Source organism: Pseudochaenichthys georgianus, chromosome 17 (genome assembly GCF_902827115.2).
Source record: "Pseudochaenichthys georgianus chromosome 17, fPseGeo1.2, whole genome shotgun sequence".
Lineage (NCBI taxonomy): Eukaryota > Metazoa > Chordata > Actinopteri > Perciformes > Channichthyidae > Pseudochaenichthys > Pseudochaenichthys georgianus.
In genome coordinates this window covers 19,969,722-19,991,224 of record NC_047519.1, presented here as the reverse complement: position 1 = coordinate 19,991,224, position 21,503 = coordinate 19,969,722, and the positions used below count along the sequence as shown (strand labels likewise).

At 41.0% G+C, this 21,503-nt stretch overlaps 1 protein-coding gene across 1 annotated transcript; it reads right to left on the bottom strand.

The window, feature by feature from the left end:
* Window positions 1-801: 801 nt before the first annotated feature.
* LOC117462134 (AP-2 complex subunit mu-A) lies at window positions 802-19,947 on the bottom strand. Its single transcript, XM_034104219.2, has 13 exons — window positions 19,720-19,947; window positions 18,186-18,324; window positions 12,544-12,809; window positions 11,725-11,807; window positions 11,244-11,249; window positions 10,932-11,067; window positions 8,948-9,092; window positions 8,608-8,625; window positions 7,532-7,654; window positions 6,316-6,451; window positions 2,828-2,925; window positions 2,482-2,593; window positions 802-1,926 (listed from the first exon to the last, which is right to left on the bottom strand). The coding sequence occupies exons 2-13, from the start codon at window positions 18,257-18,259 to the stop codon at window positions 1,792-1,794; spliced, it is 1,332 nt and encodes a 443-aa protein (XP_033960110.1). The 5' UTR covers window positions 18,260-18,324; window positions 19,720-19,947; the 3' UTR covers window positions 802-1,791.
* Window positions 19,948-21,503: the final 1,556 nt, after the last annotated feature.

The following is a 21,503-nucleotide window of genomic DNA, read 5'->3' as shown; positions in this document are numbered from 1 at the left end:
CTACCAAATATATTTGTTTAAACATGATTTAATGCATGGTGAAAATCTTTCACATATCAAAACAGGCTATATCAAATGGACATTCTCTACGTTGTAAACGTGTCTCGAGGACAAATTGTGGTTCCCAACCTGGGGGGCGCCAGGCCTCAGATGATTTGAGGCCAAATATGATATTTAGAAAAAAAAAAAGTAATTTTTTTTACATAGAATTGTAACGCAATACATGATTGTCTCTACATTAGAATACAAAGTCAAGTTAGTAGCTATTATAGGCATAAAAACAGACATTTATAATTCTTTCTTTAATATAAATGTTTCTTCTGCGCGTAAAGTGTCCAAACCAGGCTTGTCTGGATAAGCGCATTTTTAAAACAGTCATTGTCCATGCCAGTTTCAGTTGGATTATTTGTCACAGTTGCTCCGATCAGATCGGTCTCCTCCATTTTGTAGATTTACGATTTTTGAATCCTCTGCAAAATCCGGTTTACTTTGAGCATGTGTTTAATCCCTTTGTGAATTGTTGCCACTTCCGCGCCGTCCTTTAATTTCTTCACACAGCGGGAATCCAAATGAATTAATCCTGAGTCCAATAAGCATCAAAGTCACTCCAATAGTGCTCCTTTATTACGCTTTCATCCTCCTTTAACAAAATACTTCACATTCTTCCAGTTTGTGAGAGTAGTTGTAGCATTTGAGACTTTTAAACTTTAATAACCGCTGTTTGGGAAGGTTGGGAACCACTGCTCTACAATACAACTTTAAATAATTGTAGCCCAACATTAACACAGAAAAGAAGCAAAGTTGGTTACATAGTCAGATTTTATTGGACAGAACGGTTACCAGGGCTACAAACACGAAGAGGCAGACAGTGACGAGGAGGACCACCAGGGGGAGACCTCACCCCGCTGCGCACACACTGATTTCCCCCAAACACATATTTGAATCAAACCAGTGTGACAAAGTAGATCTCAGGACGTTGGGGTCACAGACTAGCTTATCGGGAGCTGTTCAGACCGCAAAACTGGAATGATCCCTTTTTCTTTAATGTTGCTCACTAGTATTGGAAAAATAGCAAGGGGGGAAAAAACAATACACTCTCCAGAAAGTACAAAAACAGTTCAGCCACCATCAATTCATTGTCTTTTTGAAACATCCCTAAGAGACTTTGAAATGAGACTTTTGATCCAAATTGACTAAATAACACAGATCAATATCAATCAGTCCACAATACACAATCAGTCAATGCATCTGGACCTTAAAGGGTAGACTCTACTAAGACAGAAGTTCATATCCAGGGACTATCGGGACTCATTTAAACCACAAAAGCTACCAATCATCTTACCGGGGATTCCCTCTAGGACTTCTAAAGTAACTGGAGAGTAGATAGTGGAATAAACACAAGAGAGCGACCCTGAGGGACACCCAGAGGTGCCTCAGTCCCCTCCCCCTGGTCCCCACCTCATCACGTCTTGTTTCTTTCGGACACCAGTTGGTTTACCGGTTTTTACTCACCACTACAAGATATATACGGTACAATGGTTCACATATCTGTGCAGTATATCATTTACTTCTCTTTTTTTCCATACGATGTCAATTCAATCTCCAACACCTAGTTAGGAAGGGGTGAGAAGGTGGGGGTGGTGCATGAGAGGAGGAGCTATAAGGATTGTAGGGAGAAGAGAGACAAAGTAGGAAGGGGCAGGAGAAAAAAATCTTTAACAGGATGTAGGGTGGGTGGGGTGGTAGCAGTGGTCAGATCACTGCGAGGGGGGGGGGGGGGGGGGGGGGGCTTTAGCAGCGGGTTTCGTAGATGCCGGAGCGGCCGATGTAGCGCACCCATTTGATGACGTCGTGGTCACTGTAGTTGAGCTTGGACTCGAACACCTTCAAGTAGCGCACCTTCAGACCAGAGGGAGCGAAGGGAACCTGCAGGACCAGAAGAGGGAGGTTAGGAAGACGCGTCGGGGCATGCTGGGAGATGTAGGCCACACGGGTTGTTACTGTGGCTGTGAGGATTAAGCAGGAAGTGTGTATGAGGTAACAGTAATTCCATGTTTGGTTGCCAACGCTGTACACAGTTCAGCTACCCAACAAGATAGCTCATATTTAAATCAGGGAGTAAATTAGTTCCTAGTTTATGGATGCGATTCGGGATTATTTTCAGTCATATCATTGATTGTTTGGTCTTTAAAACTATGAAAAATCTCTTTCAGCAGAGCACTAAATGTCAACTCTAAATATATTGAGTTTACCGCCATGAGTAATAAAGAACAATATTCACATTTAGGAAGCTGAGAAACAGAGAATTTTAATATATTTATTCCTCGCAAGATTACAAAAATCTATCAAAAATATTTGCCGAAGCATACACTAAAGCTCTGCAAGTTATTGGGAAGACGTGTAACGAATGACTTCAGTATCAGATTTACAAACTATATGTAACAGAGAGGAAGACTGTAAAAACGATGTATGTGTTCTGACCTCAAAGTTCATAGAGATGGGAGGCCTGGCCCATTTCTTCTTATCGTTGGTCGGCAGCAGCTCGATCTCAGCACTGATCTGAGACTCCTTCATCCCAGCCATGCGTTTGATCCTACACACACACACACACACACACACACTAGATTAGTGTACAGATCTCAGCAACAAGGAACCCCATTTTGAAACCCTCACAAGAGTAAATAAGTACAACAGTTGTGCAAAGTGAATAGGACTGTCCGAGTGGTTAAACAAGCAAACGGCACAGAGCAGCTGTGAATCATTAACCTGACGGAGCATAAAACAGCGTTGGGTATCTCGTGGATTTACGGTCAGAGGGACTACTCACTTCCAGACAATGGCGTTCTCGCTGGCCTTGTACTTCGCTTTTCCCTTCATACAAATCACCTGCACGCCGCTGGTGTTGAGGGGCGTGGGGATACGCACCTGAGGAGGTTATAATAAGGAGAGATAAACATTTAAAGGAGACATGTCATGCTTTTCCGGTTATTACCCGTCCCCTTGTGTGTTATGTCTGCAGAGTCAAAACCCCTCAAAGTACACCCTGTAAAACTCTAACACAGAAAATACCTCCCCAAAATGCCTCGTTGGAGATTTCTCATTTACTTCCTGGTTACTCTGACATGGGGATACTCAGTAGCCACGCCCAGAGCTATGGGCGTGAAATGTGTGTTTCGTGATAGCATTCTACACGAGTATGAACAATTAAAGAAAAGAAAACCAAGTTTAATATTTCAAAATTAGTGATCTGTACGTAGACTGGGCCTCCCATATAACCTGGCTGAGCCGATATACAACAATCAGCCAAATAACTTTTCAATACATTATTGATTACTATTTTGAGGTACTTTTAGGTTGGCAGTAAACATAAGTCTGAGGTAGATGGTGCACTTTTCCTCCACTACATGTATTTAATACCTTTAGTTACTTTACAGATGTGGATGAATGATGTGAAATCTAATCAAGTGTTGAATCAGACTGTAGTTCCACCTGGAGTAAATCTACCAGCTACCCTGCAGTCTACAAAGTCATTCAAACTAGCTGCACCTTCACCAGCTTTGAGAACACTTTCATGATCAATCATTATAAAACATATCATATATATTATTCTGAAATGGACCAATCTGCACAACGACTACTTTTACTGTCGCTACTTTCACTATATTTTGATGAGAATACTTTTCTACTTTTACTTGAGGAACATTTTGAATGCAGGACTTTTACTGTAACAGAGTATTCCTACACTCTGGTACAAGATCTGAGTACTTATAATTTCACTACAAGATCTGAGTACTTGTACTCAAGCACAAGGTCTGAGTACTTATTCCACCTCTAGTAGTGTATTAGTCTGAATTATAGCCACAAAATCAAGCAGAGCTGCATAAAAATCGACTCACAATGGTAACAAGTGGAAAATAATATTTACAAATGTGCACAATGATTTTAGGTAATGTTGACTCCTCAAGACACCCGACTTATACATCTGCAAAGGAAGACTGTGTTCATTCTACAATTACATGGGATTGAAACAAAATGTAGTTTTACTTGTATAATACTTCAATTTTATATAAAAGACAGTTTGTTTTCATCCGTTTTCAAATAAACAAAGTCTTGGCTTTCAGAATATTAAATTTGTTTCGGCAAACTCAGATGATAAATACAACTTTGAAGCTTCGGCATAATTACAAGCAGTGAACGGACTAATGTAACGTCACAGCAAGCATAACAACAGCCGGTGTTTCTTGTGAGTGTTTCCCCGGTACACAAACGCAAACATACACAAACACACTCGCGAGCTTCCCCAAGACCAGTAATACAAACGAAAATGTGTCTTCGGGTCAATCTGACTGATTTCGATAGAGCAAGTCACATTTGGTTTAGGCACGAAACATACTACCAGTAGAAATACATTGCTTTCAAAATCGCTCTGTCGAATCAATAGATTATATTTCGTGACTATAACACGAAATGCCGTGAGTGCTTCATCCTCTGAACACCAGTGATGGGAATTCCGGCTCTTCTTGGTGAGCCGGATCATTTGGCTCGGCTCACCAAGAAGAGCCGGCTCTTTAGTTTACCACATATTATACCTTTTAATTCAATCAAATGTAGCCCTGTTTTGACTAATGATTTATATGTGTACACATATATCACTTAAATTATTCAATACATCCTTTGTACTGAAGTATTCAAAAGTAAAAATTACATGTTTAATATAAATGATTTGCTGTGGTCAATTGTTTTCATTGCATTTACAGACCGTGTAACTCTCTGATACCACCCAATGAATGCATTGACTTGCTTGTAGAACCACGCTACACAAAACAGATGGCAACACCTATAAAAACTATTTTAAAGAAAAGGGGCTACTGTATCGACCTATATAAAGTATATAAATATAGTTTTTTTATATAAAAAAAATATAGAAGACTATATAGACCAAAAAGATCCTGCATTTTAGCCATGCCTCATTTCGCTCCATTTGCTCTTTCCAGCGCTGTTTTTGCAGGGGGCTGATTCTGTGAGCTGCAGCTGACCACGCCCCCCTGCAGGAGAGGGGAGCGTGCTTTGAGATCAGCTGCTGGGCTGTCAGAAGAGGGGGCGAAAAAGAGATCTCCGTCCTCCGTGTTTTATTCTTATAGAAGTAAGAAGAGAAGTAATGGGGCAGAAACCCTCCTTTTTACGCAGCGGTCCAGACATAGACATCAAACGGCGACACATATTCAGTTGCCAGTTACTTTAGCATTAGGGCAGGGATATCTTTCAAGGTTTGACATAATGAATTGTGCTACTTTTAAAGCAAGCAACGATGTTTTCAAATCTGTAATCAAAAAGCTCCTCAAAAACACTATCGAAGCAGTTCCTGCCGTTGTTACGTTAGTTCAAACAGTAACAACGGACTACCTTTCTTAGCGGATGCATGTCAATTTAAATCAATACATAAAACTATTTTTTAAATCAATAAAATCATTTTCTAAATCCATAAAAGCATTTCAATTAATATTGGGAGTCATGTCGTTACTTTGTTGAGAATGTGGCCGTGTAATAAGCGGGATAATGTGCACATTGCATAATGTGCCTTCAAGCCGATCTAGATCCCTCCGCAAAAAAAAAAACCCGGCTCGTTTGTCCCGGGCAATTATTATTATCCCTCAATCGAGTTCGCTATTCAACTAGCAAATGTTAGCTTAAACAAACGTAACATGCAACGTTAGCCTAATCTAAAATGCTCTACTACGGCATACCTTTCATGTGGCTCGTCAGCGCAGACTCTCGCATCATTATGTTTGCAAACTTTGCAGGAGGCTACGTGGGCTTGACCCTCGTCTTAGCCATGGCTTGTATTTGTCTTCTGCTAGCCAACGCTCGTTGAAACGGCAACCTCCTGGCACACAGTCATCTATCACTCATCAGAATGCCCAGGTCACACAAACACTTGCAGGTCTCGCGCATAGCGCGGGAAGGCCGCAGCGGAGCTGTTTTATGTAGAAGCGAAGCAATTATTTTCTTTTAATCTGAAAAGCGAACTATTCAGTCAGACAGCAATTTATTGTAAAAGTAAAGCATTTACATTTTCAAGCACTTTATCCCAATTTCAAGCACCATCCCCAAAATTCAAGCACTTTCCCAACCTTGAAAACACCACGTCAAATTTCAAGCATTTTCAAGGATTTCAAGCACCCGTACGAACCCTGAAAATTGCACAGTATAAATCTATTTTAGTAGACCTCAACAATGGAATTATGATCAGTGGAAATTGGACCTGTGTTTGATAGGGTTAGTGTTTATCAGCACGTGACTTTGATAAGAGCTCACCTCAATCTTTTGGGCCAGCAGCGAGGGTTTGAAGTTGGACTTGATGACCACCTTAACCTCCAGTTTAGTGCGGCCGACCTCCCTGACCAGAGGAATAACTCGGAACGGCAGGATGATGTCTTTAGTGGTGCGATACCTGCCAGAAGAGGGGCAAAAGCAAGGATTTCCTCAAGTTGTTTCAGTGTTCATTAATGCCTCTGTCGTTCATTTGTCCAAACAACAAATATTGAAAGACAGAAGGCACCATGTATGCTTTCAATAAGGTTTCTCACTCGTGCCCATTAGACAGCCTGATAAGAGACAGAAGGGTTTAAACTAGGGCTGTCAAGTTAACGCGTTAATAACGCAAACAAAAATTAACGCCACTAATTATTTTAACGCGATTAACGCATGTGTATTTTTTTCCTCGGCCGCCCCGTAGTTTCAGAGCGCATCGAGTTTATAATACCATCTACAAGCTGATGCTGCTGACAGCCCCGCTCCTGCCGCCCGCTTGTGGCAGACCACACTTCCACGCTCACCGGCAGGCACCGACTGGCCATCGGGAGGGTGTGTGTGGCCCAAGCGAGCGAGAGAGAGAACTTACGTGCATTACCGTACCGCAGTGTGAACGCGGCTATTGTTGTTGTTAGCATCTGGTGCTAGCTAGCTGCGCTAACGGATATAAGGAGCCGTTTAAATGAAAACAGAGGAGCGCTCTATCCACACAACTGCGCCGAGCACTTGACTTTAAGCAGGCAGCCAGACATTGTAGGAGAAGTCAGCACACTCATGATTGCAGCAACATGATTGCAGCTCCCGTTCGAGCATATGCCTTGAGTTGCACACACACACACACACACACACACACACACACACACACACACACACACACACACACACACACACACACACACACACACACACACACACACACACACACACACACACACACACACACACACACACACACACTATTCAGAGGTTGTTGTGTTTAATATGCATGAGAATATTTGTCATTGTTCAAATGATAATAAACATTAGCATAAAGCATATTTGTCCACTCATGTTGATAAGAGTATTAAAAACTTGAAAAATATTCCTCTAAGGTACATTTAGAACAGATAAAAAATGTGCGATTAATTTGCGATTAATCGCGATTAACTATGGACAATCATGCGATTAAATATTTTAATCGACTGACAGCCCTAGTTTAAACATATTCCAATCCACTGACCTCATGAGCTCGTACTCTCCATCGGGGGGGATGAAGCTGATGCTACGCTCCGAGTCGAACTTACTGAGGCGCACACACTGGTGGAAGGTGCAGTCGTCGATGGCTATGGACTGCTTCCCGCTGCTGCAAGACAAAAACACATCAGAGACACAAGGAGACACAAGTTCACTTGTTTTAAATGATTTAATCAAAATGTATGAAACTACTTCTCTCCCTAAATTGATATCAATAGTGAGAACACCATGAGCAGAACAAGGACAGAGAAGATAACTGCTAGTATCAGGACATGAAGACCTGGTGGTTAATGACACTTTAGAGCAATAAAACACCACAGACCCAGTTAGATGTAAGGTGGGGTAATACATACACAAACATACACCAACTATTGCAAAGAATAGGGACAGAGCCAGCATGTCCAAATACTTAACATGGAGTGTTTGATTTGTAATGAGTGCATGAGACGATTCTTAGGCCCAATTCCAATCCACCCCCTACACACACACTACCCCCACACCCCCCCCCCACACACACACACACGGTCCGCCACATTAAGTGCTGTTCCAAGGCTATCAAGCCCTCAAACAGCGAGTCTGCATCGGTGCTGACTTCACGTGCTGCCCTACCTGACCGGACTCAACGCAGTGTGTGTCCGTCATGAAACACGCTGTTTACAAACAGTTCCTGCAAACATCCACTGATAAACTGCGATGTTAACAACCTCATGATAACCTCATATGTTTTTAACTTGGGACCATAGCTGTGTTTAGTCATACCTATGCATTTTATTATAAAGTTGTGTATATTTACAGACCGTTGCAAAAACTAATACGCTTATAAACATCAGGTTTAAAACTAAAAGAGCTTTACAAAAAAGTAACACAATTAAAGATGTTTGGAGTTTTATTTTAGTTATTAATTAAAAACGTTGTCCAAGAGATGCTGATTTGAAACTGGAATTGGGCCTTAATGTGCTTCAACAACACAGGTGAGTGAGTGAGTGAGTGAGTGAGTGAGTGAGTGAGTGAGTGAGTGAGTGAGTGTGTAGCAGAAGGTGAGGACACTTGTCAGTACAGTACCTTCCTCCCCCTAAATCACTGAGGTACAGCACATAGAAAAGAAAGAGAGGGAAAGAAAGGAGGGACGCATCCAAAGGAAAGAAAAATGAAAAATAAATTGTAAAAGCTGTCTTGTTGCAAACAGCAGGACAGACAACACTCATAATTCAGACAGGGCTTAAACGGACGAGGTGGTCTCTTACATTTTGACTTAACAGTGAATATACATGTTCAAGCTTAAAAAGGTAACATTCTTAAAGAAACGGAATTTGCAAATTATCCAAATGATTTTCAGCCTTGCCTTTAAAAGTATAGTTGATTTGATATAAACATTTTGCCGTCTGCTTGATGCTTCACTGACCTCTTCCCTGTGTCCTCCGTTGTGCCTCCCTTGCCCTGCTTGTCGATGACAATCTTGTCGTTCATGCCAAATTTGCACTCGGGCATCCCGCTCAGGTAGCTCTTCATCACCACTCGGCCCGACACGTGGGCGCTCAGGACCTGGCCTGGAAAGGAGGGGGAGTAATGTGAGTCTCAAACTGGACACACCACAACATCTGTTTTTTCTCCATTTGGTTGTTAAACTCTAATTCTCTTAGCTCTCTTTTAAAGACTCAACATTATTTCACAGCATTAATAACACAGGAAACAACCATTTGCTATGTAAAGATATAGTGGAGTCATGTTCTAGTCTCGGACCCCCTGTGTTTATTGTAATTTAAACCAGGGTTTCCGCTAGGATTTTTTCTCGCCGGTCAAATGTCCGGGCAGAATTAATTTTACCGGACTAATTTGAAACTTACCGGTCATATTTCAATAATAATAATAATAGTTGTGTAACAGAGTTTCCGTTAGCATGTAATTACCGGATTATGAGCAGATATGCTTCAGTTTAAAACTCAGTTCACGGGGCTCATTTTTATATTGCTTCAGTTTATAATCGTAACAGATCGAAAAATTCAGATTCATTTTTCAATAAATGATTCCACAAACAACAAACAACATAATTATTACATTCAAACAAACTACTTGTAGTAGATAACGTACATTATTCAGAAGTTTACATCAACTTTGAATAATAACACGGGAGAAACGGATCCTCTCTCTCTCTTGACAGCACGTCAGTTTCTCATGCAGCTCCTGCAGCTCGCTAAACAGAGGGCGGGGCTTCAGGTGATTATGCAGAGCTGCGTGTCTCGGTCAGACTCAGCAGCCGATCTGATCTCTCTCTCGTCCGGTTATACTTCACTCGCGTTTATGTCCATATCGATCAGATCCAGCTCTCCTGATCGGCCTTTATAGAGAGCACCGATCAAACTATTAAGAGTGAACCTATGTTGCAAATGTATTATCTTTTCAATTTACACACGGCATCTATTGCACGTCTGTCCGTCCTGAGAGAGGGATCCCTCCTCTGTTGCTCTCCCTGAGGTTTCTCCCATTTTTCCCTTTAAACTGGGTTTTCTTTGGAAGTTTTTCCTTGTACGATGTGAGGGTCTAAGGACAGAGGGTGTCGTATTGTCATACTGATATTCTGTACACACTGTGAAGACCACTGAGACAAATGTAACATTTGTGATATTGGGCTATATAAATAAACATTGATTGATTGATTGAATATTGGCCGATAATGACCGGCGGCCGATCGATCGGAGCCTCCCTAATTATTACCAGACATTTTGACCGTCAGGTTTTGAATTTACCGGTTTTTTATAAATTTTACCAGCTAAAAACCGGTAATTACCAGCTAACGGAAACCCTGATTCAAACGTCTCTATGCTTTAAACAAACGGCTTGTTGCTCATGTATGTTTGTGCGTTAGAGTCCGTATGCATGTCCCATTGTCCCACTGGCTGCTAATGGACTCCGCTCAGCGCTGCTCTCACACGGTGCTTACAGCCAATCATTTTGTCCTGACCAACAGCGTGTAGCGGCAAACGGAACGCCCAGTCTACAGTTTCCCCTTTAAGGGTAACACTGTTAGCACTGTTGCTGCGGTTAGCACTGTTAGCGGCTAGCCTCCTGCTCGGCTGTCAGTATGTTCATAGCGGTCAGTATGCAATCATTCTGCTCTGACTTTCAATTTGAGAGCCTTTAAAGTGAAATGAATGAAGATTGTGAGATACAATCAAAAGACTCATAAACCTAATAATTGGATTTTCTTGTGAACTGTGATCGTTCATAGAGTCTGAGAAATATTGATAAATTAATGTCTTACGTATAACATCAAAGTCAAATAATAAATACACTACAGTGGCATTAAAACACAGACACAGCAAACTACTGTCCGCAGTTGTTCTGAATGATAGTTTCAATAAATAATGCATGCTCAGCAGTTTACAGACCTTGTGGTGACATGAGCAGGTTGACGCTCTCCAGGACGTCCAGGAAGAGCTCATTGCGGCGATACTTGATGCCTTCCCGACGCCAGCCGATCTGCCCCGTCACCTGGCTGGTGATCTGAGACTGCTCCTCCTTTGTCTGGGAGACAGGGAGAGAAACTGTAGCACCACTAACAACAGCAGACCGCCGACAGACAGGGGGGGGGGGGGGGGGGGGGAGATGAAAGAGGATCATTTGCACTAGAGAGAGACAAACAAAGGTGACATGGTTCTACATGTGGATACAAATAATTTCCTTAGAACGTCGGGTCTTACCTGGTGCTGAATGATGCAGAGTTGAGGATTACAAACAAGGAGAGAAAAATAAAAATAAAATGTAAATACAAAATATCACTAATTGTATTGCAACATTACACATTCCCTCTAATCGCTTCCTGTCGTTTTGTGTCTATAGCATTACATCACACCACTGTAGACACTGCAATACAAATGTGTAATGTCTATGCCTAATCCAGATCAAGAAAATAGGCTCTGGACATCCCCATTACATATTTATCATCCGTCTATCACTCGTGATTCTCCAGGTCTTGGGTTACATTTAGAGGCGTTTATAATATTTAGTCTACCCTCACCGATATAAGCACATCAATCTGACTGTGATGCAATAAAGTCCAACTGCACCACAAACAACAGCCACTAAAACGCCCATTTATCTTAATAGACACCTGTTTCAACATAAACTGACTTTAAAACCTTCATGACTGTAACAGTTTGAGACTGCCCTGGTCTCACTGACCTGTCCCTTAATGCCCTGCTGGGTGATGAAGGTCTTCAGAGCTCCAGTCTCTGAGTTCTGGGGGTATCCAAAGTCCAGGATCTCTGTGTGAACACAAACAGATAAACTGTCGGTTAGAGATAAGGTGGGTTTGGACTCTAGGGCACGCAGCAGTGGAAAGAACCAGTGTTGACCGAGTTTGACATTATACGTTTCATATAATGTCAAACAGGTCACTTTGAATTTGGTTTGTCACCATGCCAGAAATGATTTGGACAGTCATATCTCCTTCACTAATATCCATGTAATATTGCTATGAAACCCTCTCAACCAAACTGTATTTTTTCAAGTTTCTTACTGCATTGAACACATCATGACAGCTTTAGAATTGAACTTTGCATAATACACATTTATACTGAATGCACCTTTTATGGAGCCTCTGTTCACACGCGCCTGACAGCTAACAGTTATTGTTCACTTGCTTTCCTGCTGCAGATTTCAACACAAATGTGCTTTTAATAATGTAGCATTATAAATGGAAAATGAGTGTGCTTTTCTTCGATGAAACCAATAGAGTGTACTGCTTCCCAAACACATTTTCCATCGTCCCCGGGAGGTTGGGACACCATTGGAGACGAGGCTAGGCGGTACTACAGTTCAGTATTTTAGCACCAAAGGTACTGAAGTATCAGTTATAATGGTATCCCTACTATTACAAAAATACTATGTAGAATAATAGTTTGATTATATAAGATCCAGAGATGCCCAGTTCCCTGATTTACTTGATTATATTTAGGAGAACATTATTGATTCTACACAAACAGAGTTTTCGTGTCCTACCATCCAGCAGCTCGTAGATGAGCACAAAGTTGTTCTTGATGTTCTCCTCGCTGATCTTGCCAAAGTAGGCCGTCATGACATCACACATCTTGTAAAGGAACTCGAACACCATGGCGGCGTTGACATTCTGCTTGGTGACGGCCGCCAACCAGATGTTTGAGCGTTTAACATGGAAGAAGCTGGTGCGGGCGATGTTGGTCACCGGGGATCGAACCTGCTGCCGGGCGTGAATCACGTTCACACGGAACGCATCGACCGCGTTACGCCTGAGATCGGGATAAAAGAGAAATAGAGACAGAGGAAAAGAAAGACAGCGATTGAATTGGGAGAATTGTTTCAGGCTTTTCCATAACAGACCGTTGTTAACACCACCCCACCCTGTGAGAATATTTGCCGAGTTTAATATCCAGTTCTGCACTGGACTCAAAAGATATAATCCCTTCAGACCTCAACAGCATATCCACCCATCACGAGGAATATAACGTAATCAAAACTTTTCCCAACCAACGGGGAGAAGGTACCTTGAGTTTGTGCGCTTAGAAAAAAGGAGCGTTGTTTTGTGTAAATGCAGATAATTACCAGGAGGGAGAGGGAAGAGTTTAGGAGGACACCCGGGCAACATAATACTTAAATTATATAGACTCCAAAGAGATGTTTTCACCATATACTGTCAAAAACTGAATTTTACATTATTTTTTCTCTATTTTAATTAAATGTAATACTCTGCTAATACTGAAAAGTCAGTGAGATCAAATGTACCTTAGTGCTACAATGCTTTAGGGAAACACAGCCTTTCCTAATGGGGATTTATAAACAACGGGGTCTAGAGCAGAGGATGCAGCACGATCTGACAGGAAGACCAAAACCTCCTGAGGTGTAAACTGACTCAAACGTATCTTATATTCAAGACTACCATTTGATATGCTCTAAAATGAAAAGAATGAAACAAATCATGAAACTTCTACATACCGAAACAGTTTTCCAATTTGTTTGTGAAAGTTCACAGCAGAATCAAAGGTGGTACAAACTACATTAACCGTCATACCCCATGCTCAGATAACATGCTTAGGTACTGAGGTAAATCGACTTGTGGGTATCAATAATACTTATAATACTTCAGTAATACACTGAATGGCTGTGGCAGTGGCTGGATGTGTGGCTGCTGCACTTCAGTATCTGGTGGTTTATTTACCACTGCAATGTCATGACGGGTGACTCATGCTCAGAGGAAGTATCAGGAAGTTGTCTGTGGAATCAATGAGCATGCAGTTAGGGGTTTCAGGGGGTTATTGATCGGTGGCCATGAGCGGGGAAGGGGTCATGCTTGATAGGCTCGAGCATCTCTTACCTATTCCTACAGGGGCCAAGATGGACAGATGGAGGAAAATGGTGATACAGAGGATAGAGAGGAAACAAGGATGAAGTAAAAGGAGAGGAGAGAGACAAAAATGCACAAGAGACATTTTCGTGCATCGTGTACACAGACAGAGTGGGTAACATGGTGTTTATTATGATGCCATCATTGTAACTGAACATGTTGGGAACGAGTCACCAGCACAACCTATTGCTCTTTCATCTACTGTAGCCTGACAACAGTATGGCAAGTGCATATTGATTCACTGTATGACTCCATAACCGCTTATTTTACTTCAAGTGGATACATTTTAGCTTCAGCTCACTTGCAATATTAAAACAAGTGCGATTATAGATTTCAACACAACATTTTGTCCATACACCGCGGCAACATAAACAGTCTGGTTTACTCTGTGTGTTGCGGCAACAGGGCGGATCACCATTAGCAAATGATGCCGTGGGAACATGGTGGAGACAAAACCTGGATTTCCAGGTTTTCTACTGAACATAATAAGAAAACTCTATTGCTGTTATCTTTATTTTTAGTGAGTGCTGCAGGAATTACGCCTTAAACCTGGACTCAAGTTAGCATTTTTATTTTAAATTGGTTTTGGTTAAATAAATACCAGAAACAAGGTCACTGGTTAACATAATTAAAAGGAGTTTCACATTTTTGTGCTAAAACATAAAGTATGTCAGTGAATACTGTTAACTTTTGAACTGATACGCGTCTTTAAAAAGGGCTAAATGAGACTTCAGAGATTGTTCTTTTGTTGTTTATAGTACAATGCTAACTTCCCTGTTGGCCTCCAAAAATACGTCATATCTGCAGCACTATGGAAATTCCACAAAATGACAGTTTTCCTTTTTTCATTACTTCACAAAATAAACTGTGGTTATCAGGGCATGAATATTGTTTTGGTTCCTTTAATACCTATCAGTGACATTCTGTAGTATGCATTGTGCAGTGTCTGAAGAAGCAGAGGCGAGCAGCTGCATATTATCTGTGCTACCACTGGACTGATAAAGCAGCCACCATTATTTTACAGATTGCTGCATCGAAACAGGACAAAATATGAAAGGGATTGTAGCAGAAGTAAACCTGCGAGTCAAAAAAACTGCAAACAGAATATTTAATAGGGTCTTGGTTAGTGAAGTATATACTACTCTGTTTGTTCCCATATTCATAGGCTTCTTAGCACCTCTAACCCTACAACTAAGGCAACACATAATTCAAGGAATGACCATTTTCAAATGCTTTAGAGCCTATCATAGTTGACTATATTACCTTGATGCTACACTGACTTGTAGGAGGAAGAATGGCATCCGTCAGTTCCTCTCTGTGCCTCGATTGGCAGTGTTTGCACTATGTATCTTTGCAGAGCAGGCCGACAAATCACGATGTGTGAGAGAGCGTAAGTGGAATAGGGATGCAACAACTAATCGACTTAATCGGTTAAAATCGATTACCAAATTAGTTGCCAACTAATTCAGTCGTCGATTCGTTGGTGACGTCATCACGTGTGTTTTACGCGCCGTTAAGCTCCAACGTTATTGGTCTTTTTATCGGTACTGGAGACATTTAAAAAAAGATATGTCATGTATTATTGCTACAAAAACATTATATCGCAGTCTTAGTTTCGCCAACTCGTTTCTAATATGCAAAAAGACAAACAAATGCGTCTATGATGTATTTTCGATCAGACAATATCTCTCTCCCCCGTCTGCGTGCGAGGGGGCGGGGCAGTTTACACACACGCAGCTGCTACATGCAGCAACACACTGCGGAGAGAACGCGCTCCGCGGTGTGGTTAAACCATAGACTGGGTTAAACTAAGGATAGAGGGTGTCCTTTTTTCTCATACTGATATTCTGAACAATCTGTTGTATTTGCTGTAAAGTGTCTCTACTGTAGGCTATTTTTATTATATGTACAGTACTTTGGCTCGACCAAAAATCGTTTATAAATGTGCTATATAAATAAAACTTGATTTGTTTTGATAAACTTTACCTGTCTCAATGTGGACAATGCTCGTTGCCAAAAGTGCAATTAAGAGTTTAGCATGTAAGGGCGGTAACACGAGCAATTTGTCTAAACACTTAGCCAAAGTGCACCACATTCAGACGGAGGAATGCACCGGGTTCGACTGTCTTTCTAGTAGCTCTGCAGCCACATCCACGAGTAACGTTTCCACGTCAGGTGTTATGTATGCTAGCAGCAACACACAGAGTTAACTACATTATACAAACATGGGTTAATGATTAGAGGTAACCGAGTTATTTATTTTGTTAAAGTTTCAGCTATTCTGTTTACAATTATGTCAGATTATTTAATACGATTTGTTAAAACACTGTCGTTTATTTTTGATGTGAAATATTATTTAATTTATTTAAATAAAAAGCAATGTTAATTTTGTTCAAAATGTGTTTAGTTAATTTAATAATATATGTATTTTTGAATCAAGTATTCATATTTATTGTGTTCATTGTTAGTTTCCACATGCCTAAAACAACCTCAAGCTAAATCTAAAAGTTGATGGTTAAATAAGAGCGTTTGAGAAATTGTGCAAGGCATACAGTAATAATCGATTAATCGTTTCGTTAATCGATAGATTAATCGATTATCAAATTAGTCCTTTGTTGCAGCCCTAAAGTGGAATGATTTTTGGGGAAATTAGTTTTCTTTTGTCGTGTCCTCCATCTTTTCCTGATGGACAGAACGTTTTTCCTGCTGCTAAGTAATGCCAACTGAACTATTAGCTGCAAAAAGCTAATTAGCTGTTAGCTCAGGTAGCCGTGCTGCCCAGACTGGGAGCACTGGGCGAGTGTTGATGTTTACATGGCTAGCACAGGAGTTTTGGTCTGCTGCGTAGAGAAGGTTTTCAGGCTCAGGGCAGGGAGATGCTGCTAAGCTGCGCTGCCTGTATTGTGCAAGAACAGGAGCCGGGCGGTCAACAATACCAGGTTAGTCATATTAGCTGGCTTGATAAGTCTTATGTTTGTGCACTTGATGTTTGGCTGTTAGAAAGATCCTCAATTAGATTTCTGGATCATTCATAACATAAGTAACCATCTTCATAACAAATGCATCGTTCTGTCAATATGTCTCAGAGGTATACGTTAAAATGCAGTCTGAAACTGTGGGGACCCTAAATCACAAAAATACTAAGTATGACATGTTGGCTTAAAGGTCTACATACACAAATAACCTACTGACCTGCACAGCTGCTGTGTACCTACATATCTGACACCATGTGCCCTCTGTACCTTGCCGACCCTCACGGTGTAAATCTACATGGCACTGGAATGGTGTCTGCTCTGGAGACACCTGCCCTCAAATCAATCAATGAATGCGATTTAAATAAAACAAAGTGACAATTGGGTGTATGCATGGGGAAATGTCCAATACAGGTGAATCACATCAAACATGTGTCACAAAGAAACAAACAAATAAGGTAGAGGAAAGGAAGAAAGACAAACAGTAAATAAGAAAGATATTCACATTCTTTAGCTTATACAGAACGTCTGGCCATTACATACTCATATGAATCGGCCATGTTTTAGTCGCACATATTCAAAACAATATATTTTTCATCAGAAATAAAATGTCAGCATCTTTGGATAGGCTCCTGTCTCAGCCCGTTCAGTTGTTAGTTTGAATCTCTTTTTAGTTCAACATTTAAAATGAGCCAAGGATTATTCATTGTCAGCCATTTTAACACTCCTTTTCCCGAACCAGGCAACTATTTACTTCGCATCCCTCCATGCAAAATCTAAGAAATTATTTTATTTAAGGTGTGGAAAGATGATTGTATCTTAGTACCATTTTGATACAAATACAAAACTTGTGTCTTGTACCGCCACTTACGTTACAATTTTGAATAAAAACAACAATATTTTTAACTGATTGTGCATTTCAATACCTTTGTCTTATTGTGGTTATTTCTCATAGTCCCTTGTGTTTTTTATTCATTTATGGGGAGAATACCTGCGTCATTTATTCTGGTTGTTTTACTTGTAAATAAATACTACATATTCTAATCATAGCAAACTGTGTTTTTTCTCGAAGGGCTAGTAATACTGTCCTAAATGTAATCCTGGCTTGCGTTATTTTTACCACATTTCCGAGGAGATAACAAAACAAACGACACCTATATCAACTACTAAACTAGGAAGAGCTACATAATCCTCTTTAATCCACCCCTGCTCATTCAAGCACTTCTCTTTGAAGTGAAGTCCCCCAAAATGTAGGATACATATTAGAGCAGTTTTGCTCCTGTGAAACATACCCAATGTCGTCTCGGTAGACCCGGGAGATGAGGACCTCCCCCTTGTGGTTGTAGATGAACAATCCCCCGATCATTTTGGCTGCTTCTCAGTCCCAACTGGCCATGGTGAAACCAAACCCCGCATGAGAAGAGCGAGAGACTGCAGGAAGGAAACAGGGAAAGAGAAAAAAGGGATGTTTAAGAAGGGAAAGCAGTGAAAAGTGAGGGAGTGACCAACAGTACAGGGAAACACTTGTCCCTCACATCCACTTTTCCTGTCTCTCTTTCTCTCTCTCTCTCTCACGCACACACATCACTCTATTGCCAATTGAATATACCCTGCAGCTGCCCCACTGTGGCGACTCATTTTAGCTGTGTGCATGTGCATACACACATCATCAATCCCTTTGATAAAGGCTGAGGAGACTCCACTACCACCACCCACACTACAGTCAAATCCTCGTTTCTGTACAAAGTAAGATTAACAGCAGATTAGCAGCCACCAGTTTGGAGCAGGATGTCACAAAGTAGCCAGCTACAAATCTGTTGCTCTTACTGGGTTGCCTTTTACTAGCAGGTGTAAATCTGGCATCTCAAGTAAGATTACATTTAAAGAAACCTTCATTCATCTAATTTAGAGGCAGTGCAGCTGTTGTAGTAGCTTGCTTGTGTCTAAGACAAATACAATCATAGCAGTTTCTTCTAATTCAAGAATGAAGCTTCTGGAAACCAGGAGATGAAGGACATGCTTGAAATTCCTCGAAGACAGAGGCCAGATAACTTACACACACGGTGGACAGAGAAAGTATACAACACAACCATGTCCAAGATAATAATGTCACCATAAAGACTTGACCGGGTCGTGACCGAATAATTCGTGCACAAGACATGAGCGGTTTTAATCGCACTTTTATTGGTCGAAGTCAAGATGTCTGCTCACTCGGGCCATTTCCTAACGTTCATACATTTTTCATATTTTCTAATGTCTCGTCGACGGATGGGGGACAACGTTTGCTTGTACCACTTGGTTTTAAGATTTCTTAAGAGGCTACAATACTGATGGAGACTTGACCTTCAGCTCAAAGTGATGGAGAATAGACCAAGTGAGAGGTAGTTAGCAAATGTAGCTTACGATAGTTGGCGGTGGTGTTCAGCGAAGCAGCGTTGAGCCGTGCGGAATTTTAAATGGACTTCCGGTGAAGAAAACCAGACCTGTTGACCATTTCATACGCAATACTATTAATTAACGACAACATACACATTACAAATATAAACGTATAACACCGACTGTTCACAAATACATCAACCCGTTAAGAGAGTACATACATTGTATACCGTGTGCCTTTATATTTAGTAGAAAAGAAGCCTCTAGTCGGTTAGCATAGTAGCTGCCGCTGCTAGCTTGACGTTAGCTAACAGAGCGGCAGCTAACAATGCTAATGCTAGCATCGAACGCGATTGTAACAGTTTCCCCGGCTTCCAGAAACGTTTATTTCGCTACAGTTGATCATTTTTGACGAGAAACGTGTTACCGTCTCGACTATGTTGAACTTACCCCAGTTCTCTCACGAACGCCACCAGTCTTTCGCTCCCCGTTTGTCCTCGGATATAGCTTCTGCCAGGTTCCAGTCGCTTCCCAGTTCACACACCCGCTAATTCCGCTCCTTCCTCCCGGTTCTCTGATAGCTGTCAGCTGACCCGCCGTCTTTACGCACAGCCGTTCCGTTGTGACAGGAAAAGGCGCGGCTGGAGCGATGTGTAAACCGCACCCAGGCCCTGTTATGATAAACTACACTGGCTACTGGTCAATTATTTGTTTCAGGGTTATGTTTGTGTAACTATACAGTGCAGCACGAGGGGCTTGCCCTCTTTTGAAAATGGACTTTCCGGAGAATGTTGGCACAAATACAACTTGTTTCATTAAATGTTGAGTATTGGGTTGCCAACTTTGGGTACCTGGCTGGAGTGAGATTTTGATATCATGGGTTTAATTACACATTATGCGCACGAAATTACTGCTATCGTGTCAGCAGCGGGACTTTAGCATATATATAGGATATATATACAATATATACAACAATATTGGACACAGACTATAAAGGGCACAAAGTTTCATTCACTAATGAAAGTCAAACACATGTTTGTTTCCACTATTTTATTGTGTGTCTGATAAGCAATTAATTGACTTATATAAATAAAAATGTACTCGATAAATTTCCATTTACATGAGGATGTGACTAGCAGTTTGAAATGATGTACTTGAATTATTATTATATATTATCATTATGTCAGGGGTCTAAAATGGTCATACAACGGTGCCGACAATATTATCGTTTATCGCAATAATTTCTGGGAAAATGTATCAAACACAATTAATTATCGTGAGAGGCCTATATATGAAACACGCACACACAAACAAATCTACAGATTTACTCCAAACTGCCAAACATATTAATGAACACACTCTATTTTGGCCTAGTAGAACAATAATCAGCAGACTTTGACTTTTTTATCATTTCTACTGGATCTTAGATCTGCGCTTGCGCAATATGGGTCGGCAGTTGCGAGAGAGTATTGTTGGGTAATCTGGTACACAACCCTTGACAGTGAAACGCCACGCGTGAGGTTTAGATTATTTCCCTGTCTCAATCCAAATTGAACTGTATGAAATAAAAAGGCACATTTGTCTTGTAGTAAATAAAAAGGGCAACCTGGACTGGAGCCAATCCTTCAATTTCCCCACAGGTGAAAGAGTTGACATGCTGAAAATCCAACCCCTGCAGGGGGGTCTGGGGGGATTCTCCCCCACGTGATTTTTTTAAATACTAACATAAAATACACATTCTGGTACTCTCTTGAGAAGAAAAATAAATAAATATATTACTACATGACATATTTAAAAAAATGAATGTCATTTTAGTTTTTTGTTACTTTGTTCTGAAAACTGAACCTGCCGCTCCTCACAGAGAGAAGAGGGAAGAGGCTGTGTGAATTACTTTACATTGTGGATAGCGGCCCCCATTGTTCTGTGTGTGAAAATGAAAGACAGCCCACACACCTATCAATCATCAAACCGTGGAGTCTTATTTCATTACGTGTTGATTTATATCAACACGTAATGTTGTATCGACGTATAGAGATGTACTACAGCAAAAGTATTCTCCGTGGGGACTTCCTGCAACAACACCACGCCGTTATCTTGATTCTGATTGGCCAGAAGACATTATCAAAGATGTCCTATTGAGAAGACGATCACTACCTGACAAAAGTTTTCAAAACCGTTTATAGTCTTCGGTATTCTTGTTTCTGGAGCGAGAATAGTTTGGGCAGCGTGAGAGC

Bases quoted from the DNA above. Each gene is read 5' to 3' on its own strand.
- LOC117462134 (XM_034104219.2), bottom strand. From the start codon at position 18,259: ATGATCGGGGGATTGTTCATCTACAACCACAAGGGGGAGGTCCTCATC. The intron at 11,808-12,543 runs GTAGGACACGAA...GTGTTCACACAG, and splicing joins CATCTACGAGCTGCTGGATG to AGATCCTGGACTTTGGATAC. The intron at 6,452-7,531 runs GTCAGTGGATTG...CTCTTCTGGCAG, and splicing joins GGAGAGTACGAGCTCATGAG to GTATCGCACCACTAAAGACA.